The 24,186-nt window shown below is 38.9% G+C and overlaps 1 protein-coding gene across 13 annotated transcripts in view; it reads left to right on the top strand.

Annotated features, from left to right (window-relative positions):
- Positions 1 to 24,186, top strand: part of UVRAG (UV radiation resistance associated) — a 291,381-nt gene that overhangs the window by 77,325 nt on the left and 189,870 nt on the right. For all 13 annotated transcript variants that reach the window (XM_036258243.1, XM_036258242.1, XM_036258244.1 and 10 more), the window contains one exon: positions 6,215 to 6,300. In XM_036258243.1, coding sequence (XP_036114136.1) covers positions 6,215 to 6,300 — 86 coding nt within the window. The remainder of the gene's footprint in view (positions 1 to 6,214; positions 6,301 to 24,186) is intronic.

Below are 24,186 nucleotides of genomic sequence, written 5' to 3'. Positions count from 1 at the left end.
TTTTCTTCTGTTATTGATTTTCAATTTTCATTCCACTGTGGTTAGAGAAGATACATTGCACAATTTCAAGTCTTAAAAATTTATTGAAACCTGTGTTGTAGCCCGGCCGGTGTGGCTCAGTGGCTGAGCATTGACCCATGCACCAAGAGGTCACCGGTTTGATTCTGGGTCAGGGCACATGCCCAGGTTGTGGGCCAAATCCCCAGTGGGGGGCATGCAGGAGGCAGCAAATCAATGTTCTTTCTCATTGATGTTTCTATCTCTCTCTCCCTCTTCTTTCGTCTCTCTCTAAAATCAATAAAGAAAAAAATTTTAAAAAAACACACAAAACTTTTGTTGTGGCTGAACAGATAGTTTATCCTGGATAATGTTTGATTTGTACTTGAGAAGAACGTATATATGGCTGTTGTTGGGTAGAACATTCCATATATATATCTCTTGGGTCTAGTTGATTTATAATATTGCTCATGTCTTCTATTTCCTTGTTTATCTTTTGTATGGTTGTACTACCGACCCTTGAAAGTGGGATTTTGATGTCTTCAGATATTTCCCACTTTGGTTTAGACCATTTTTGCTTTAAATACAGGGGTAGGCAAAAGTAGATTTACAGTTGTGATTCTACAAAACAGAGTTTATTTTTGTAGTATTATTTATTAATTATTGTCAATATGAACTGTAAACCTCCGTTTGCCCACTCCTGTGTTTTGTATGTTGTTAGGTGAATATATGTTTATAATCATTTATATCTTCTTGACCCTTTTTTCATTATGTAATGTCCTTCTTTGTGTTTTGTAACATTTTTTTTTATCTTAGTCTATATGTCTGATATTAGTATAGCCATTCCAGTTTTCTTTTGGTTACTGCTTACAGTAAATGAATATCTTTACATTTTTAAAGTTTCAACCTATTTGTATTTTTGGTTCTAAAGTGCATTCCTTGTGGACAGCATATAGTGATTTAAATTTTTTTAAATTTATTTTTATTTTTTAATTAATTAATTAATTTTTGTTAAAGATTTTTTTCCTTTTTCCCTCAGTCCTGCCCCCCCCACCCCCCCCCAAGCATTGTAGTCTATGTCCAATGGTTATGCATATATGCATATAAGTTCTTTGGTTTATCTCATCTCTCCACTGAGGTTTGTCAGTCTGAACTGTACTCCTTTGTATGACTCTGGGTCTGTTTTGTTCATCAGCTTATTTTGTTCATTATATTTCACAAATAAGTGAGATCATGTGGTATTTATCTTTTTCTGATTGGCTTATTTAACTTAGCATAATACTTTCTTTCTTTTTTTTTTTTTTTATCCTCACCCGAGGACATTTTTCCATTTTTTACTCAGATAGAGCGGGAAGGAGAGAGAGGAAGAGAGAGAAACATTGATGTGAAAGGGACACATCGAGTGGCCGCCACCCACACGACCCAACCAGGGCCGGGGACAAACTGCAGCCAAGGTACATGCCCTTAGCGGGAACCGAACCCGGGTCTCTGTGGACCGCAGGCTGACGCTCTAACCGCTGAGCCAAACTGGCCAGGGCTGCATAATACTTTCTAGGTCCCTCTATGTCATCTCAAAGGATAAGAGCTCTTTCTTTCTTACAGCTGCATAGTACTCCACTGTGTATATGTACCACAGCTTTTTTATCCACTCATCTGTTGATGGACACTTGGGCTGTTTCCAGATCTTAGCAATTGTAAATTATGCTGCTATGAACATAGGGGTTATAGTGGATTTTTAAAAAAAGATCTGTTCTCTCAATCTGCCTTTTAATTGGAGTGTTTAATCTACTTACACTTACTGTAATTATAGATATGGAAGTTCTACCATTTTTCTGTTTGTTTTCTTATATCATTTTTGTTCCTGATTTCCTCTATTACTACCTTTTTTGTGTGTTATCTATTTTCTCATGCAACATTTTGATTAATTTTACTATGCATTTTATAGTTATTTTCTTAGTGGTAGCTCTGGAGATTACAATTAACATATTAATTTATAACTATCTAGTTTAAATTAATATCAGTTCAGCTTTAATATTATATATAAACTTTTATTCTATATGGCTCTCTTGCCCTTTGTGTAACTGTTGTCACAAGTTACATTTTTATAATTGTGTGACTATCAAGATAGATTTGTAATGATTGTTTTATATGTTTATCTAATTGATTGATTTTTATTTTTATTAATTTTAATCCTCACCTGAGGATATTTTTCCATTTATCTTGAGATAGATTGGGAGGGAGAGAAAGGGAGAGAGAGAAACATTGAGTGAGAGGACGACATTGACTGGTTGCTTCCTGCACAACCTGACCAGGGCTGGGGACAAACTGCAACCGAGGTCCATGCCCTTGGTTGGAATCGAACCTGCAACTCATTTGTCTGCAGGCCGACACTCTACCACTGACCCAAACAGGCCAGGGCTGATTGATTGATTGATTTTTTTTTTTAATCCTCACCTGAGGACATTTTTCCATTTTTTATTCAGATAGAGTGGGAGGGAGAGAGAGGAAGAGAGAGAGAGAGAAACATTGACGTGAAAGGGTCACATCGAGTGGCTGCTACCCGCAAGACCAACCAGGGCTGGGGACAAACTGCAACCAAGGTACGCGCCCTTAGCAGGAACCGAACCCGGGTCTCTCTGGACTGCAGGTGGACGATCTAACCGCTGAGCCAAACCGGCCAGGGCTGATTGATTGATTTTTAAATGTTAAACCAGCCTTACATTTTTAGAATAAATTAAGTCAATAATTGTGTCTATGTTCATGAGAGATATTGGTCTGTATTTGTGTGTGTGTGGTGTGTGTGTGTGTGTGTGTGTGTGTGTGTGAGAGAGAGAGAGAGAGAGAGAGAGAGAGAGAGAGAGGGAGAGAGAGAGTCTTTGTCAGGTTTTAGTATAAGTAATGCTAGTCTAATGAGTTGAAAATTCTTCCCTTCTCTATTTTATGAATGAGTTTGTGTTAATTGATGTTATTTCTTAAAGCTTGGTAGAATCCATCAGTGAAACCATCTAGACCTAAACTTTTTTTGTGGGCGGCTTTTTAAGTTATTTACTTAAAAAAAGGTATAAGGTTATTCAGATATCGTTTTATTAACAATTTTGGCAAGTTGTATTTTTTCAAGTAGTTTGTCTAATTCATCTAAGTTGTCAAATTTGATAGCATAAAGTAGTTTGCTAGTATATTTAATAGCATAATATTTTTTTTTAATTTTTTTAAATTTTTATTTATTTATTTATTTTTTCCCAAATCTTTATTGTTGGATGTAAAATGTATTACAGATGTTCCACATTTTTCCCCCATTGACCCCCTCCTCCCCACTCCCGCCCCCCTCCCACCTTTTCCCACACTATTGTCTGTGTCCATTGGTTATGCATATAAGTTCTTTGGTTTATTTCTTTCCACCCCCCCAACCCCTTTCCCTTTGAGGTTTGTCAGTCTAGCAATGAATTTGTGCTTCTTAATCCCTTCACCTTTTTCACCCATTCCCCCAACCCCCTTCCCAACTGGCAACCAACAAAATGTTCTCTGTATCTATGAGAATGTTTCTGTTCTTCCTGTTCATTTTGTTTGTAGATTCCATTGTTGATAGATATGTATTCATTGCCATTTTGTTTGTTCATACATTTTATCTTTTTCTTCGAAAAGACCCTTCATTATTTCATATAATGACAGTTTGGTAGTGATGAACTCCTTTAACTTTTTCTTGTCTGGGAAAGTTTTTATATGTCCATCAATTCTAAATGACAGCTTTGCAGGATAGAGTAATTTTGGTTGTAGGTTCTTGGTTTTCATCACTCTGAATATTTCTTGCCACTCCCTTCTGGCCTGCAAAGTTTCTTTTGAGAAATCAGCTGACAGCCTTATGGGTACTCCCTTGTAGGTAACTAGCTGCCTTTCTCTTGCTGCTTTTAAGATTCTCTCTTTGTCTTGAACCTTTTACATTTTGATGATGATGTGTCTTGGTGTGTGTCTCTTGGGGTTCATCTTGTTTGGGACTCTCTGTGCTTCCTGGACTTGTATGTCTGTTTCCTTCACCAAGTTAGGAAAGTTTTCTGCCATTATTGTTTCAAACAGGTTTTCGATTTCTTGTTCTCTCTCTTCTCCTTCGGGCACCCCCAAGATGCGAATGTTGGCACGCTTGAAGTTGTCCCAGAGGCTCCTTACACTATCCTCATTTTTTTGGATTCTTTTTTCTTTTTGCTGTTCTGATTGGGGATTTTCTGCTCCCTTATATTCCAAATCAATGGTTTGCTCCTTGGATTTACATACTCTATTATTGAAGCTGTGTAAATTATTCTTTATTTCAGTTAATGCCTCCTTTAATTCTAACTGTGTATCCATGATTTCTAACTGGTCCTTTTTTATGCTCTTGAGGCCCTCCCTAAGTTCACTGAGGTTCTCACTAAGTTCATTGAGCATCCTTATAAGCAGTATTTTGAACTCAGTATCTGTTAGGTTGTTTATCTCCCTTTCGCTTAGTTCTTTTATTGGGGTTTTGTTCTGTTCTTTCATTTGGGACCTGTTTCTTTGTATCCTCATCTTGGCTGCCTCCCTGAGTTTGTTTCTGTGTATTACTTAATGAGAGGTGCTGCTCGTTTGAAAGAATTTAGGAAAAACCGGAAGCTGGATCCAAGACCAGCCAATCCTATGGTTAAGCAAGTGGCAACAGCTTGGGTGGACTTGGAAGTTGGGTGGGGCGGGGCCTCAGGGAGTCTCCAGGGCGGGGCTACCAGTGTGAGCCAGGTTGCTGGAGTCCCAGATATGGCTTCTGTCTGCCGCCCCTGGGAAGGGCTCACCAAAGGAACAAAGGCCTCTGACAGCACGTTTGTCCCCGAGGAAGCCCCCTCTCCAGCGCTCGCCCCAGTGCCAAACAGCTCAGTTCTTCCCTGTATGTCTCTGGCGCCCCTCGAGCTGCCTCCCCTCCAAGCTTAGAGGGAGAGAGTCCGATAAGTCCGTGCACGGGCCCTTTAGGGAGCTGCCTGGGGCTCCAGCAGCTTCAGCTTCCCTGAGCCTCAGTTCCTGCTGGTTTTTCCAGCCAGAAGTTATGGGGATTCTCTTCCTGGCACTGGAACCCTGAACGGGGCACCTGGTGTGGGACGGGGACCCCTCAGTCCTCAGGAAGGACCTTCCCAGCCGCGGGAGCCTCCTGATTTTTATCCACCCCACTTGGGTGTGGGACCAGCCCGTCTCGCCGCCGCCCCCCCCCTTGCGCCGCTGCTTGTCCTACTGGTCTGGATGTAGCTGCTTTTTTCCCCTTAGTTCCGTAGTTGTACGACTTCCATTCAGCTTGGTTTCAGGCGGTTTTGAATGATGGTTGTTCTGTAGTTTAGTTGTAACTTTGATGTGGTTGTGGGAGGGCGTGATACTGCGTTTACCTACGCCGCCATCTTGACCGGAAGTCATAATATTTTTAATAACCTTTTTTTGAGGTAACATGAGTTAATGTTTTAATGTCCGTAGCAACATAACTTAAAAAATGCTTATGATAGCATTATAGCAAACATTTTATAGTGCTTATTACATACCTTTCACTTTTCAACTATTAACTCTTTCAATCCCACAATCATTTGTGAGGTAGATAATATTATCACTCCATAGTACAGATGAAGAAACCAAGATTAAACTACGAACGCTCAAGACCACAGAGCTGATGTATGAAGGGCTTACATTGTAATCAGGTTGTCTGGGTCCAGAGTCTGTTTTTCTTAACCACTGTTTACTTTGTCTATCTCAAATGACAGATAGCTGTTCTATTATTCTTATGGATTGTGCTGTGTTCTCTCTAGAATCCATACTTGCTCCCACCATCTTTGTACCACTAAGTGGAAATGTTTGTTTCTGGTATTCCTAATTGGAACTTGGAATGCCTTTCCTCCCATAAAAACATTATATGTGATGACTAGGCGTACTTGAAATATTATTGTTAATACCCTCCTTCAGTCACATATGTTAAAAAGACTTCTGGGGCTTCTCTGAGAAGTTCTCTACAAAATGTGAAACATTGTTTCTGTGGGAAAATATTAGAGGAAAGTTATTTTGAGTTCACTTGCCTAAAATGTTAAACTTTAGTTATATTGAAGTTGTATTCTCTGAGTCTCTTAACAATTTGAATTTACTGAAGTGTTTATAAATCATAATTTTAAAAAAGACAAACATTATTAATTGTGCATATATTTTATTCTGTTTCACTTTGATTAATTTGTGAATTTATATCTTTTAGGGTTATTCAAACACTAAGAAGAATATTCCTCTTCATGTGGATCAGAACTGCGTTCGCAATTCTTACGATGTCTTCTCTTTGCTGCGGTAAGAAACTTCTTTGAGTCCTCCTACATTTTCGAAAGAGTCCTCCTCATTTTGCATCTGTGACATTTCAGTGTGAGGAAATGTATAGGAGCTTTAGAAGCTGTTATTCAGGCTTGGCATTTTTTAGTGAGAGCTTCATAAATTTTGTAGCTACAGTGATTTAAGTTTATCTCTCTCACAAAGCCTTTGGAAAGTCATTTCCTTTCTTTGGACAGTGGAGAGAATGATTGGAAGCCAGTGATCTTAAAACAGGGACATGAGCTGTTTCCGGTTTTCTGCACTATAAAGAGCAGCAAGCAGAGGTACAAAATTTAGACTTATCAGAATTTTAACAACTACAGCCTTCCTAGAAAAGCCCTCTAATAGCCCCAGACATGGCTGAGAGTTTTGACCTGCTGTTCATCTTTTAAAAGAATCGTGTTTGGCAGGGCAAAGGAGCTTTGCACGAATCTCATGCTCAGAGGCTTAACTGCCGGAGCTCTGTATTTTTATAACGTCTGGGCTTAATTTTGAAAGATTTTTAAATTTGGTTTTAATTTTCAGTGTGGTAGATCATCTCGGACATTTTCCTAAGAGGCAGGTTACCAAAATAAATGCAATTCAAAATAAAGTTAACAGTGACACTCAACCTATGTTCACCCTTCTCAGACAGATGGTTCATTGAAATTTGATTTTGGAAGTATTTTTCTAATGTTTACATAACACATCATAAATTTCAGACCATTAGACATCCTATATATATCTACTAGAGGAAGAGTCCAGAAGGATTATTGGACGCTTGTCCAATTGGATGATTATTTGTTTTATAAACATTATGAAATAGGCCTTTCCTTCACAAATCTTGAATTTTATTATGCATGGTGATAGAGTTTGGTCACATGGACTGTATAAATTGCTCTGAAGAGACAATGATTTCAGCTAAAGTAACCACACATATCTGATGACTTTTGATTCTTATCTGAGAGGACTTTCACTTTGAATTCCTAGGCTGTGTAACGGAATGAACAGGATTTAGTATTTGGAGGGTAGAGAAAGCAGGAAGTGTCAAAATATATAGCTCATGTTTTTGAGCCTATTCAGTTTGGAACTACTACGTTAAGTTTTAAGTATTGGAAAGAAGAATGTACAGAAATAGTTTAAAATGTGAGTAAGCCACTAATATTTCTTTACCTCTTTTCCTCAGTAAAATGAGAGGATAGATATTATTATTTGAAAGACATTTCCCAAGTGTGAAATTCTGTGATCTTTAGAGAATCAGTAGATTAAAAGAGGAAGGAATGCGAAGTCATTGAGAAGAAGAGGGTTCGGGAAAGCAGAGAATGGAGATTCCGGGAGCAGGAAGCTCTGTCTGGTACCGGGGAGTGGGAACTGAGGAAAGCGCAGGTCCCAGGAAGCAGCGTGGCCCAATGGAGGATGCTTTGATGAACCTGACCCTGACTTCAGGTAGCCCAGAGGTATCCAATCCGTGTAACCGCTGTGCTTCTTCTGCAAGGCGGAAGCAGTGGAGTTTAAATTTTGTGTAATTTACAAGCATTTCACATTTATATCTCATTCTCTTAGAAAGTTTTTGTGTTCGCACACCATTGTAGAAGCCGAAGTGAAGAGGTGTTAAATGATTTATTTATCTGATGGCACACAGCAAGTGAGAGCCAGGCTGGAGGTTGGTGTGAAGGTTTTCTGACAGGCATGTTTTGTAGATCCTTTTCATGGTCTCACTTACCTTTCTAGACAGGTGGTTATGAGGTACACGTAGCATAACGACAGAGAAACTTTTCTGGAAATCATAGAGCCTTCCATAGATGCAAAATGAAAAGGGTAGTTGCTGTTATTTCACATTGATTTTGCAATGATATGTCTCTTGGGGGCTTTATTTCTAGGGTGTCTTTCAGATTCCTCAGGTGTGTCAACAATTTGAATTGCCTTATTAACAGTGGCCTTCTCTTCACTATTGTGTGAATCATTGATAGCTGGTAACACAGACATACTTTTCTGAACCAGATCAAGTGTTGTTTGTCAACCAAATCACCAGAACCCGGAGAGTTACTCTGAAACTAGAAAGTTCAAATTGTACTTGTCCAAGTTAAAGTGTAAAATGCAACGTTCTCTGAAAATTCTCTCAGACATTAATTAGTAAAGAGTAACCATCGTTTCTCTGCTCAGTCAAAAGCACTTTTTCCCCCACAGTTTTTACTGATTTATATATAAAGTGCTTTCTGGGGAAAAATTTTGTGCCCATCAGTTTTGTTCATAGTTTCCCCATTTTAACTCAGGCAACATTGTTTGTATGAGAATAATTAAAAAATATATATCTTTTCTTTTCCTGATGCTTTCTTGGTTTGTGAAATTGTTACTTCTTGATCTATAATTTTATGTGAAAACACACAGTCAGAATTTTTTAATATGACTTTAAACTCCATAAAATTTTCGGTGCTTTCTGGAATCAGAGTTTGGATCCAGGTCTCCTGATTTTGTTTTTCAATGTTTGGTTAATAACTTTGTGTCATTATGTGTGAATGTCTCAGGAGAATTGAAAGTCTGGACTAAGGCAAGAAATTTTTTTGTTGTTAATTCTCACCCGAGGATATTTTTTTCATTGATTATTAAAGAGATTGGAAGGGAGGGAGAGGGAGAAAGAAACATGGATGTGAGACAGACACATTGATTGGTTGCCTCCCGCACACACCGACTAGGGCAGGGGATTGTACCTGCAACCCAGGTACAAGCCCTTGCCTGGGAACTGAACCTGGGACCCTTTGGTCTGTGGGCCACTGCTCTAACCGCTGAGCCAAACCTGCCAGGGCTTGAATATGGCAAAGATTTTGAAGCACCTAAGACCAGGGCAGTATGACTCCTTCAGATGGATATGTTGTACCATTTTTTAGGAAAACAATAACCTGAGGTTTCATTCAGATTTTTCCCACCACTAGTTAAGAATTTAGGCCAATTTTAGTTGTCAAAGTAGTTAGAAGCTCTTTCTAAATTTACCTTCAGTGTGTGATGGTAATTACATTTTTGCTTCTTGAACTCTGAAATTCCTGGGTTAAGTTTTCACGTAGGCAGACATTTAATTAAGAGCCACACGGTCTCCACCACAAGGTGTCGATGTTGCTCTTTCACTGGCGTTTGACATTTACTTTCCGGTTTCGAGGTGAGAGGGGTAGGGTTACAAATGACAAGCGAGCATTTATTTTTAGGAGTTCACTTTTTTTCTGTTTTTCCTTTAACTTAAGGAGTTTCTAGATTTGTTAGATAGATTTTTCCTTTTGGTTGTGCTGATTTTTTCTAATCCTGTTGGTGTGAGAAGTTACTGAAAGGTTATGGGAGCGGAGGACCGACATGGTCAGGTGTGCAGTGCAGAACTGTAACCGTGGTGCAGTGCGGGACAGACCCGAGCCTGCGTCTGACAGCAGGGAGGTGTCTGTAATCCTACCTGTTCTCTGAGCTTGGAAGATTCTTTATGATGTTTAAAAACTCATTTTTTTTTCTTTCAAATGTCCTCAAAAAGGAAGCTCCATTGTAATGAGATAAGGAAGAACAATTCGGTTTTTTTCTAGTATAGTTTTTTTCCTCCCTTCCTTTTGGACTTTTCTACTTTAGTTTAATAAGTGGAAGTACTGCAGGGAAATCATGGGACCCCACTGAGATTCCAGTTGTAAAGCTGCCATGTGCCCACACCTGGATGCGAGACTTTGGGCAAGTTACTTTGGTATACCACAAACTGCTCTTGTAAAATGGCGATAGTATTGGTCTCAGAGGAATATTAAGAGAATTAAATAAGGTAAAATACTAGAAAGATCCTACTACAGTTACTGGTATATAGTAGACTTTCAATAAATAATAGTTTTCACTTTCCCCTTTACTTCTCCTGTCTCGGAATTATCTTTCTCCTTTATTTATTTATTTTATTTTATTTTATTATTCTTTTTTAATCCTTACCCAAGGATATTTTTCCATTTATCTTCAGATAGGGTGGAAGGGAGGGAGGGAGGTAGAGAGAGAAACATTGATGTGATGCAAGAGAGAAACATTGATTGGTTGCCTCCTGCATAGTCCCAGGGACAGAACCACAACTGAAGTACGTGCCCTTGGCCCTTGACTGGAATCCAACCTGCAACCCTTTGATCCGCGGGCCAACGCTATAACCACAGAGCCAAACCCTCCAGGGCTAGAGTTACTCTTATTAATCCTAAACAGTCATGATAAAAATTGTTTGACATGTGTATGTCTTTTTTCCCTATTGACTTTGAAAACTTCTTGAAGGAAGAGATTATTTCATATAGTTGTATTTCTCCTCTCTTTCTGTCTTAGTGACAGTTCAGTTTTGTTGGCGTTCCTGTAGATTCTGTCGTGATCCTGAAGGCCTGTCCCGGTGGGTCCTAGCACTCTTTCACATTACTTTCTTCCCACGACTCTCTTCCTTACCACAGCTTCAGCCAACTCATCCACGTGTTAGTAACGCTCACCTCTGTATCTCTACTTCCTACCTTTTTTTGGATTTCTGACCTAACATGGCTAGAGCTAGGCTCATTGGCTGTTTTCTTCTTTCTTTTCTTTTCTCTGGTTTGTCTAGTGGTATCATCATTTCAGGTACCCCAGGTGACCACACCCCTCTTTGTTCTCACCTCTGTTTTCCTGGACTATTTCCTGACCTCCTAACTAATCTCCCTACAACCAGTTTTTCTTTCAGGCAATTAATAGCAATTATTTATTGAGTACTTACTTTGTGCCAGGAATTATCCTAAAGTGTTGTACATTAATTAACTTTCTTAATTCTCACTACAACCCTCTGTGGTAAGAACTGTTCCTATTCCATTTCATAGATGATGAAATTGAAGCCCAAAGCAGCAAAGTTGATTATTTAAGGTCTCACAGCCAGTGTTAGTCTGTATTCGAACCCAGAGAGCCTAGGTCCCAGGCCCATGTTTTGTTTTGTTTTTCTTTATTGATTTTTAGAGTGAAAGGAAGGGAGAAGGAGAGAGAGGTAGAAACATCGATGAGAGAGAACATCAATTGGCCGCCTCCTGCATGTCCGCCACTGGGGATTTGGCCCACAACCTGGGCATGTGCCCTGACCCGGAATTGAACTGGCGACCTTCTGGTGCATGGGTCCATGCTCAGCCACTGAGCCACCTTGGCCACATCTTATTGCTTTGTAATCTTTTACATTGCTAAGTGTAGTTCATCTGCTACATTTCTGCCAGTGACCTTTAAAAGATACATCAGTTTTGTCATTAGGTTTAGAAATGTTTGAGCGAATGTGGTATTCAAAGTTATTGTTTTAAAAGCTCCATAGGGTCCTGGCCAGTTTTTCTCAGTGGTTAGAGTGTTGGCCTATGGTCTAGAGAGACCCTGGTTTGGTTCCTGCTAAGGGCACGTACTCGGTTGCAGTTTGTCCCCGGCCCTGGTTGGGTCGTGCAGGGCAGCCACCCGATGTGTCCCTTTCACATCGATGTTTCTCTTTCTCTTCCTCTCTCTCCTTCCCACTCTATCTGAACAAAAAAATGGAAAAATGTCCTTGGGTGAGGATAAAAAAAAAAAATTAAGAGCTCCATAGGGACCAGAGTCATTATTCAAAGTCTTCCTACACTGCCTGAGCAGGTAATAGCTAGCATTGATTGAACACTTACTGTGTTATAATTAGTTCTTCATTGTCGGATTCTCCCTCTTCTCAGCATCCTCAAACTGAGAGCTCCTTTAGGCTAGCATCCTTGTTTTATCGATCTTTATGTTGGCCCTATCAAAGTGCATATTGTATACCTTAAGCATTGAACTCTTCCTCAGGTTGCAGAGGGCTAGGGTTTTGATGCCTGTTACAGGCTTGCATCTGGCATAATGAGAGCTGTGAAAATGTCCGGCTGTTATCTAACAGTGCTGAAATGTAATTAGATAGGTGAACCTTCAGCCGCTGCTTTACTTTCTGCCACTGCCCGCCGCGTAACATCTGGTGAGATTTCAGGATTTTGTGACTTAATTTTATTCCTTATATAGATTTTTTTCCTGGAAGGTCTTTATCTGGCTGTCTGGAGGCAAATTACCCCCCCCCCAACTCACTTTGATAGAAAATACTTTCTACTATAAAATTTTAATTTAAAAAGGCTTACATCAGATAAATTATTCTTAGGGTGATATTTAGAAAACAGATGGGGTGTGATGTATAAGGGCATAACTGTCCATAATCTTTAAATTTTGGAAGTGATAACCAACTTTTGGGTGCAGGGAGAGTTCTTTCCCCGCCTAATGATCTCTTCCAAAGTAGTGATTACAAGTATACAGATTATACCTGAGTACCCAGCTGAAAGCAAAATATATCACAGAATTGATGTACTAAAACTCATACACATTTTACTCATAGTAGAGACTAGGCTCTTAACCCAGTGTCTGGGTGCTCATTTTTAATGAATTAGAAGGGGAATGAAGAGGATTACTGTTGAGGTAGACACACTGACAGCAAGGAGAAGTGAGAGCTGATAGTTCGCTCTGTTTGTGATTTACTCTTTGCTTCTGGAATATAACTAGTGGTAAATCATATTAGCTACTGTCCTACCTTTGTAGTTGCTCCGTTTGGATTTGCAAGCAGCCCTCTCTCTTTACTTCACATAAAAGGGGGCGGGGGAGAAATATTCCAACCTTAAAGAGACAGACGACGTAAGAAAGCACAGCCAGCTTACCTCTTCCATGCGTGAGCGGTCAGTCTGACCCAGCACATCTCCGTGTTGCAGCTCACTGAAATCAATGAGAATTGTTGTTATTGAGCACACGGTGTTAGCGTTCACTCATGCTGTCTCCACAGGACAGATGAGGAAACCGAGGCTTCGAAGGGTGAAAGGACTTGCCTAGCACCAGAAGATGAATAAGTGTTAAAGCAGGTCTGAAAAAACCTCTGCCAGGCAGTGCGTGTGCTTTTTCCCATTGTACCATATCGATGTCAAATTATCAGTAAAATATAAAGTTTGTGATTGCTGGAGCATGTGTAAGAAAGCAGGGTTGTGTGGTACGTTTTAGAAAGGTTTTCAATGAAAATTTAAAAGGAAAAATTTTGGTATTTAAGTTTTGGTTAAACAAAATCAGTATTTATGTATATATAATAGCACACATTTTATACTTGTTCTCTTTCTACATACACACGTAAGGACACACATATTACAAATAGAATTTTAACAAAATACTGGAGTAGTTTCGGTCTCATTTCCCCACTTCTACTTTTTGTCTGGTCTTCTTCCTTGAACCATTCTCCACCACTCCCCTGCCAAAAAGCCTCCAGCTGTTATAGATTGAATGTTTGTGTCCCCCAAAAAACCATATGCTGAAACCTAATCCCCAATGTGATGGTATTTGGAGATGAGGCCTTTGGGAGATGATTATGTCTTGAGGGCAGAGCCCTTATTATAAAAGAGGCCCCAGGGAGATCCCTGCTTCTTCCACCATGTGAGGTTGCAGTGAAAAGACAATTGTCTGTGAACCAGGAAGCAGGCTCTCATCAAACACCAACCATGCTGGTGCCTTGATCTTGGACTTCCCAGCCTCCAAAACTGTGACAAATAAATTTCTGTTTTTTACAAAATATGTTTTTATTGATTTTTTTTTGAAGAGAGATAGAAACATTGATGTGAGAAAGATACATCCATCAGCTGCCTCCTGCACGCCCCCTACTGAGGATTGAGCCCACAACCTGGGCATGTGCCCTGACTGGGAATTGAACCAGGAACTCTGAATCCATGAGACGACGCTCAATCCATGGAGCCACACTGGCTGGGCATAAATTTCTGTTTATTAGCCACCCAGTCTATGGTATTTTATTATAATAGCCAGAATTCACTGAGATTCTTCCCAATTACAGAACACATGTCTACATGACTTCTGGTCACTAAACCACCCATGAGTGTCTGTCTGTATTTTTCCCCATGGTCTTTATGGATATGCCATACAAATCACTATATAGACCTATATGTTATATGTATGTATGTTAAGAGTTTTAATTGTTGTTATACAAATTAGAGGGAATACTATACATGAATTTACATCTTGTTTTTTTGTTGATGTTGTTCAACATTCCATGTACAAATCTCTTTTAATGGTTTTATAATAGTCTGTAGTGGGGTGTTATTTTTTAACCCTTACCCTGTTTATTTATAGACATTTATATTTACTCTCGTTCTGGTTGTTTTTTGTTTTTGTTTTTGTTTGTTTGTTTTGCCACTATGCACAGTACTGCAGTATATATCTATAAGTATATATCCTTATGTTTATGATTTTTTATTTCTGCGAATTAAATTCCCAGGAGTGGGATTTCTGAGTCAAAGGATATGTAGTATTTTAATTTTAAGGGCTATGAGATTGTTTTCCTAAAGATTGCAGACGTGTGGTATCACTCCTCACCGTGAGTCCCTGCTGACCGTGGTTAGCATTATTTGTTTAAATGAGTTTTATTAAGATGATGAGTATAACACCTCAGTGTTACTTTAATTGTCATTAGCCTCAGTACAAGTGTTTAGTTTGAACTATAAGTGAAAAATATCTTGTGTTGACTTTGTTAGCCATTTAGTGTATTCTACTGTGAATGTACCCATTTTTTTTTTAATTGCTTGCATTTTTTTCCATAAATTTTTAAGAGTCCTTGGTATTTTTTTCAAGTCTATCAGTTACATCTTGACTTACTGTCTCTGATATGAAGTTTGTATCTGTTACACCCTGTAATTCTACGTTTTCTTTATAACTTCTGGTTGGTGTAGGTCGTCCCTCCTGCACTTCATTCGGTGTGTGTTTTCTAAGTTTTCTTTTAAGATTTATATTACCTTTTAAAATTCAACCTTGAATACCATTTGGAATTATTCTTAAATCTATTGTGTAGATATTCCATATATTGTGAAGTAGAGATTAATTTTCTTCACAGATGAACATCTAGTTGTGCTACTTCCTTTTCCCACTGAATTAAATACTACCTTTGTCATGTATTTAAACCTCGTATATACTGGGATCCGGTTCTGGTTTCTTTTTGTTTTGCTTTGATCTTTTTGTCTCTTCCTTTGCTATTCAGATTGATTTAATTACAGATGGGTGTTTTTTGACGTGCTAATTAATATTAGGTAAGACAAGTTCCCCTCTTTTACTAATCTTTTTCTTATCATTTTTGGCTATTCTCAGAGCTTTATTCTTTTTTGTTGTTGTTAATCCTTACCTGAAGATAATTTTCCATTGATTTTTAGATAGAGTGGAAGGGAGGGAGGGAGGGAGAGAGAGACAGAGAAACATTGGTGTAAGAGAGACACATCCATTGGTTGCCTCCCACAGGACCCTGACCAGGGCCAGGGATCAAACTTGCAACCCAGGTATCTGCCTTTGACCAGAATTGAACCCATGGCCCTTCAGTCCATGTACTGATGCCCTAACCATGGAGCCAATCCCTCCAGTGCTCAGAATTTTATTTTTTCATATGATCTTCAAGGTTATTTTATCCTATTTAAAAAAATTTTATTGGAATTCTAATGAAAATTTTTGTATTCATTAACTTTTTATATTTGGGGAGCGCTGTCATTTTTATGATATTTGTATACCCATCCAAGGCATAGTATGTCTTGTACTTGTTCAAATTTCATTTTACTCCTTCAGTAAGATTTTATCATTTTCTTCATCTGATCATGTGTCTTTTTATTAAATTTGCTATTAAGTATGTTATAGTTTTCACACTATTTTGTATAAAATATATTTTTCAATTTTATTGCTGTGTCTTTATTACTATTATAGGGAAAAGCTATAGTTTTAAGAGAATCTTAAGTGACTGTATCAAATTATTTTCCTTGTTGTTGTTTAAGGAAACTCTCTTTGATTTTCTTGGCAGATATGATATCATCAATAAAAGAATAGTTTGTATCTGTTCTTCTTCAGTATTTACACTTCTTTTCTAGTCTTACTGCCTTTACAAAACCCAGAACTTTTCAAGTAATGTTGTAAGGTAATGGGCATTACTTTAGAAAACAGTGAGCATCCTAGTCCAGTTCTTATTTTAATTGAAAACGTTCAGTATTTTGCTGTTCAGAATATTTTCGGTCAGTTTTGGAAAATCTTTAAAATAGTTTTTTCTATTTATTTAAAGTTTTTATTAGGAATGAATGCTGAATTTTTGGAAATGCCATTTCACATTTATTGACATTATATATTTCCTTCTTTTAATTAATAATTGCAGTAAGGTATGAAGACTTCCTGATGTTACAGTACTAGTTAGTTATAGGTTGGTCTTTAGCACATTACTACCAGTGAGATTGGGATATAGTATTTGTAGTAGTTGTTTTTCTTTGTGGGGGACAGGGTAGGTAACCATTTCTTCTAAGATCTTAAAATTGAATTGTGAAGCTTTGCATCTTTTTCTATGACCCTCATCTGTGAATTAATAATAATACGATGTACCTCATTGGGTTGTTTGGAGGTTTAAATGAATTAATGTGAAGCACTATATGTGTTGGCTATTAAGCATCGTCGTCATCACCATTAGCTGAAACACCTTAAATAATTCATGGAAATTTTCAGTTCATTAAAGGTTTGTTAGAATTTAGTTATTAACTCATCTTGTTCAGGTTGCCTTTATAATGATCAATCTTACTTAATACCTTCAGTGCTATTTGCTCTGTCCATTTTTTCTCTACTTCCCATGCTTTATGATTGGCAGTTTTTTGCTAAGAAACCATCTATTTTCCTCTAGATTTTAACTTTTATTGCTGAAGCAGTGCATGCAGTCTTAGTTATAATTCTGTTAACCATTTCAGTAATTTATAGCATATTTTTAATTACTCCATAAAACATTTCATTCTAATATTTCTGTTATAGAAATATTGTTATATTATGACCTCTTCTTGAACAGGATCCTTTCTGATGTTGAAGTTGTAATACTTTGTGTGAGCTAAACAAAGTATTTGAGTTTCTCAGAATGAGAATGGAGAACATAAACTACGTAAAAGTAGGGGATTTATATCTCTAGTTTGCAAATTTCTTTTAGAATCTTCTTAGAATCTTCACTGAGGATATTTTTCTATTTATCTTCAGATAGAGTGGAGGGGGGGAGAGAAGGGGAGAGAAAAAGAGAGAGAGAGAGAGAGAGAGAAAGAGAGAGAGAGAGAGAGAAAGAGAGAAAGAGAAAGAAAGAAACATCGATGTGATAGAGACACATCAACTGTGGTTGCCTCCCGCACGACCAGGACCGAGGACAAATCAAAACAGAGGTGCAGCCCTGGCCAGTTTGGCTCAGCGGTTAGAGCGTCGGCCTGCGGTCCGGAGAGACCCGGGTTCAGTTCCCGCTAAGGGCACGTACTTCGGTTGCAGTTTGTCCCCGGCCCTGGTTGGTCGTGCGGGTGGCAGCCACTTGATGTGTCCCTTCACGTCGATGTTTCTCACGCTCTCTCCCTCCCACTCTATCTGTACAAAAAATGGAAAAAATATCCTCGGGTGAGGATAAAAAAACAACAACAGAGGTGCATGCCCTTGACTGGAATCGAACCTGTGACTCATTGCCTGTGGGCCAACACTCCAGCTGCTGAGCCAAATCGGCCAGGGCTCCAGTTTACAATTTTTGTCTCTAGCATATAGCATCAACCTGGCTCAGCATAGATATTTGTTAAATTAATGAATAATTAAATTAATAAATGAATGGGTGAAATACAACTGGTTGGATAATAACTGAATAACAGGTAGGTTTTGGGGGAAATTTTTAAAATGGTAGATCTTGAATCATTGTTTTTAAAAAAAAAATTTTTTTTTTCTGTATTGATTTTTAGAGAGAGGGGAAAGGAGAGAGAGAGAAAGAGAGAGAAAAACTGATGAGAGAGAACATTGATTGGCTGCCTCCTGCATGCCCCCCACTGGGGATTTGGCCCACAATCTGGGCATGTGCCCTGACCAGGAATTGAACCAGCAACCTCTTGGTGCATGAGTCAGTGCTCAACAAGTAAACCACACTGGCTTGAATCATCTTTCTAAAGATAATTAATATTAACTTAAGATGATTAACTAAATCATCTTTCTAAAGATAATTAATATTAACTTTGGATATCCCACAATGATAGTATATTTTTAATGTAAAATATCTGAGTATTTAGACAGCACTTACTGATGAAAGTAATGTAAAGGCATTGTATGGTAAGTTAACTCCAATTTATTAAATGAGTTCACCAGTAATCATAACTTACTGATAGATCTCATAGTCTTTAATTAGGACCTTTTGTAGGCTATTCATGCTGCTAAGTCTGTTTCTCTAGTGTACTGAATGTTAATAGAAAGTGGGACATAATGGGTACATTAAATGAACCCTCCCCAAAACAGTGTTCAGAACTCCTGGCTTGGGGCAGTAGTTAATTTTCAAATGTTGGAATGGTGAAAGAAGTTTGTAAAATCAGTGTAAAGAGGTAAAGAGCATCCTTGGAAGGTAGTGTATTAGTAATCTTTGCCTAAGAGGTCATCTCTGTCCCTGCCCTGTCCTTCAGTTCTGGCTGGAATTTATAGGGTTGCTTTGCTGAAGATGTCACTGCAAATTAAGGCTTTATCACACCCCTCATAGCTGCCTTGTAACTTCTACATTCCCACTGGTGCGAGGCATGTTCCAAGCCTGCTTTCCAAGTTTTAGTGATTTCACCCTGATGTCTGTGCCAATAAAAATAACCAGTTACCATTAAATACCTACCCCACATATAACTTGATTTTTACATGCTGTTTTATTAAGAGAACTTATCAGAGAGATTTTAGGAAAATTAATACATTATACTATTCAGGATATCACCTAGCCCTTGAAATAACCTTTATTCTAAAAAGTAGGATATTTTACCTTCAAAGAGAATTTGCAATTCAGCATGTTTCTATGTTGAGGAGAATGGATATTGTAATAACCTCATTCCTACAGTTGATTCTTTATGACTGGAAGTACTCTGTTAACATGAGAAGCCAGATTCTTACTTTGGGGACTTATAATAGGACAGATTAACTAACACAGCAAGCAAGGGGTTCATTGAGAAGTTAGTAATAATTTCTAAATATGTTTTGATATTGTAGAAATAAGTCAGAATCCCATCCTTTTCTACACCTACACAGGCACAGGTGGTAGAGAAGGAAAATAATATTTGTGTGTCTCAAATTTGAAAGGCACTTAAATGTTAGAAACTTAGTATACATATTTTTGTAATATTCACAATAGCCATGCTACTATTATAATTGTGTTTTACTGGTAAGCAAACTGCAGCTTGAGAAAGTTGAGCTAGTATGTTATTCATAGTCCAAATCTGTCCAATGGCGAAGGCCTTTCCAATGTATTCCTCCATCCCGTGTGGAAGAATTCCCTTTGGTGTTCCTTCTCTCCTTGAGACTGCCTACAGCATCCGCACCCCGTCCAACAAGATGCTTCGGTGGGCCTGAGTACAGAGTGGGCCAGGCATTTCGCAGCGTCTTGTGGTGCTTGCACAACGGAGGCTTTCGTCATAGGCTGGCCCAGAGCCGTCCTGTGCCTGTCATACCCCTGACCTCTGTACCTCCCCATGCTGGAGGCTTGCCATTGAGGAGTGTTTCTGTAACTCTGTGGCCACGGGTTCCTTTTATTTTTGTCCCGTCAATCTGGTAAGTGCGAAGTGATTGGACACGATGGCGTTTTCTTAGCTGGCATCTCTCTGTTTTCCGGGTCCCATCTTGTAAATCCTGACTCTGAAAAGTAATGCCATAGAGGTAAAAGGACTTCTCCACAGTAGCGCTGATTTTTCTGTCTCAGAGATTCTTTGATTCTAGTGACAGAGTCTGTTACGAACCTTGGAGTGGAACTGGCTTGAAACAGTTTACGGGGAGAACACCTGGAGATTTAAATTCATGAAAAAGTCAGTGTAAGCCAGGAAATTAACTCTAAAGCTTTCAAAGAGGAGCTAAGATTATCTTTTGTTTGATTAATTAAAATACAGTATCCAGATCACGGGAAGTAATGGCCCTCCTGGACTTCATGTTCGTTAGATTAAATTTGGAATATTTTGTTTGAGTCCCGGTTTACTGTGATGAGAAAGAGCCGGGGGAGATGCGCCAGGATGATGGGTTTTAAAACAGTCATAAAAAACAAGTGGAACAGAGGATATTTAGCTCAGAGAAGAAAGGACTATGGAAATATAGTTACTGTCTTTAAACTCAAGTTATTTAATTCATTTGGCAAGCAGTTGTTTGGGTAAGAGTAAAATGTACGGTGTGTTGGTAAATCCTTTACACGCTTTATCTCATTTAGTCCTCAAAGCGTATTTGTGAGATTGATGCTATTCTTTGTTCCTCCAGTTTTGCTGGTGTGGAAACAGACCCAGAACGGGGAACTGACTTGCCTACGGTTGCATGGTGACAGAGCCGCTAGGCAGACTTTCTGATTTTGTTTTCTTTTCCTTCTCCCATGCTGCTGCTCACATTCTGTAGAATTTGGGCTCTTTCCAAAGGGATGTAATTTGGAAGAGAAAAAGTATGTAGGTATAGGTACTGTATGTTGTTCCTGTGGTCAGAATAATGATAGTGCAAAGGGGGCTAGAGAGTACTGAGGGTGGTAGGATGAGTTATTGTAGATAGAGTGGTCAGGGAAGACCTCGCTGAGAAGAAAATATTTGAGCAAAACTTGAAAAAGATAAGGCAGCACGTTGCGTGGGTGTCTGTAGGAAGAACATCCCAGAGAGTACAAATTGTCAGTGTGAAAGCCCCAAGGTGGGAGTGAACTTGGTTTGTTGCGAGAACAGCTAAGAAGTTAGTCTAGTTTGAACAGAGTGACCAAACTTGGCAGAGGCCAGATTGTGTAGAATTTTAGAGTTTTTCTAAGTATGATGGGAAGATAGAGGATTTTGAGCAAGGGAGTGATGTGATCTGATTTTTATTTAAAGAAAATAATTCTGACATAAAGACTAGACTTGGTGGGGGCAACCACGGGATTAGTTAAGGGACTATTATAGTTTTCAGGTAGAGATGAGAGTGACTTAGGCTGGTCTGGTAGCAGTTGAGATAAATGAAGAGAAGCTTAGATTCCTCATACATTGAGCTAAACAGACTTTCTAGTGGATTAGATGTGGTGTGTGAGAGAAATTGGATTTAAGGATCACTCCTAGATATTTGATCTGAGCAACTAGGAGAATTGTGGTATTTATGAAAATAAATGATGTGAGATTCCTGGGGGAAGGAGGAGCAGGTAATGGGGAATCAAGAATATTTGGGACAGGTTCGGTTTGAGACAATGTTATCAGTTATGAAGATGAAGGTATAGAGAGGATGGTTGGATATGCCGTTTTGGTCTAAGGGGTCAATTGGTGCCAGAGATATGAATTTGGGAAGTTTCAGTGTAGAAAACATAAACCACCCTAGATATTTTCATTGGAAAGAGATTTAATACTGAGAATTGAGTATTTGTAGAATTATTAGAGGGCTGAAAGAGCAGAAGTTGGAGGGCCCCTTCTAGGCTTCAGGGACACACTGCCACTGGGCTTCAGGGTCAAGCCACCACAGACAGCTGTGATGCAGTGATCACAGCTACTGGTGAAGTAACCATCCCATGCCAACAGACATGTAACTGAGGAAACTGGCTATTGCAAAACCTAGCAAAGGAGAGAGCCTGTCACTCCTACTGGAAGAATGGCGTCTACCCCTTCCATCTTCCAGATTTTGGTCCATCATTTAAGAAGAAATAGATACAGCAGAGAAAAGGGGGAGTTATAGCTGTTGGGAGGAATCTCGGACATTGTGGTGGTCCAGAGCCAGAGTAAATACGGATGTTAAGGGAGTGATCAACAGAATCAAATGCTTGTTGATTGGTTGGGTAAGATGAAGGCTGAGAATTGAATGCTGAATTTAGCAACTTGTAGTGACTGGTGACATTCATAAGAGAGTTTTGGTGGTATTGCAGGAATAGGTTAAGGGATATTGGGAATGAGGAAATGAAGACAAGTAGTATAAACTGCTCTTGGAGTTTTTCTGTACAGAGAAGCAGGGAGGGGAATGAGGAGTCAATCGGATTGATTTTGGTTGTGAGTTGGGAGGTATTTAGCATATTTATGTGCTGAAGGAAAATTTGTGCATGCATGAGAAAGAGCAGGCAACAGCAGGCACAAAAACCTTTCTTAAGTGAAAGACAGTGGACTTCGGTGTACAAGTGGATGGTTTGGCTTTAGGAAGGAGGGCTGTACATCTGGAGAGGACAATGTTCATAGGTACAGATGCAGAATCACTTGGTAAATTTGGTGATGGGAGAATGAATAAGTTCTCCTCTGATTGCTTCTGTTTTTCAGTAGTCATCTGACAGGTGTCAGGAAGGTATAAGAAATGCATGAAGTTTGAGAAGAAAAGAGAAGGTTTAGTTAGAATAATCATCTTGGAGAATAAGATAGTAAATTAACCCAGAGAATTAGGTTCAGTGGTTCTCAAACTTTAGCCTGCATAGGAGTCAGCTGGAGGGCTTGGTATAACAGTGATTGCTGTGTTCTACCTCCATAATTCCTGATTTATTAGGGCTGGGCGAGGCCTGGGAATTTGCATTTATAACTTTCCCAGGTGAACTTGATACTTCTGGTCCTGATACCATACTTTGGTATTAAATTTAAGGGAAGACCATTCAGCATATGAAGTGTATTTTTCCAGCTTTATTCAGCCACTTGGATGCAAAGGTGGAGAAGCAATGAGTTGAATTTAACCAGATTAGGGGGTTTTGCCAGGTGAGCTCATGGGGAAGAAGAGAGGGCTATAGGAGTGATGTATAATGATGGACCACTAATTTAATCACAGAAAGATATAAAGAGAAAACCAGTATAGTAAGTCCTCAATGTCATTGATAGGTTCTACGACTTTAAGCCAAACAACATATGACATAAAATGAAACCAATTTTATCATAGGCTAATTAACTTCCTATAGCATCTCATCAACGTTATAATGAAATGATGTTGAACGAAATGACATTATTTGAGAATCTATTGTATGTAATAAAGGAGGAAGAGAATTGATATTTATTAGCTATTTGGAGGAGGCACGGAGGGAGATAATTGAACTTAATTATCTCCAGATCAGGGTCTATGATTATGTGGTGGTTGCACAACATTGTGACTGCACTAAATACCACTGAACTGTACACTTAAAGTAGTTGTATGTTATGTGAATTTTACCTCAATATAAATTTTTTTGAATATGTTTTTATTGATTTTTTTAGAGAGGATGGAAGGAAGAGATAGAAACATTGATGTGAGAGAGAAACATCAATTGGCTGATTCCTGCACACCCCCTACTGGGGATCGAGCCCACAACCTGAGCGTGTGCCCTGCCCGGGAATCAAACCAGGACATTTCAGTCCACGGGATGATGCTCAGTCCACTGAGCCACACCAGCTAGGCATAAATTTAAAACGTCTTTGATTAAACTGGTTATTTCCATTTCATTCTTCTGGCAATTCATCATCCTACAGAATTTCACATGAGGCACCTTGGGGACAAAAAGGTAGAAAGTAGAAAGGTAGTCACGTGGAGCTTGGAGTTTGGGTGTGGACATATGTATGTCTGAAAAGTTTACACAGTAAATCGTAAGTGCGAGAATAATCGTGTAAGCTCATTGCTGTTGAGCTAATGAGGAGGAAGAGCTCACTTGGGTTCCGTTACCTGTTCTTACCTCAGTTACTTGGCACAGATCTGCCCTTTCTCAGTGTTAGAATTTGAGATAACTCACTTTGCTCAGTTTTCAAGATCTTAAGCTTGAACTGTGGCATCAGTTCAAAAATGTGTGGAAGATTAAGCTGCTATTTTAAAAGAGCATAGTGTCACCTAAATCCCCGGGTAAAGGACACGGTGGCAAAAGCACAGAATTGTTGATCTTGCAGGGCATGGTTGTGTTTTTGTTAGGCTTGATCACACTCTGGCAGAATTTTTTTGAAAATA

The sequence above is a fragment of the Molossus molossus genome, unplaced genomic scaffold, assembly GCF_014108415.1.
Source record: "Molossus molossus isolate mMolMol1 unplaced genomic scaffold, mMolMol1.p scaffold_m16_p_13, whole genome shotgun sequence".
In the NCBI taxonomy this organism is placed as follows: domain Eukaryota; kingdom Metazoa; phylum Chordata; class Mammalia; order Chiroptera; family Molossidae; genus Molossus; species Molossus molossus.
This window is presented reverse-complemented; position numbering and strand designations above follow the sequence as displayed.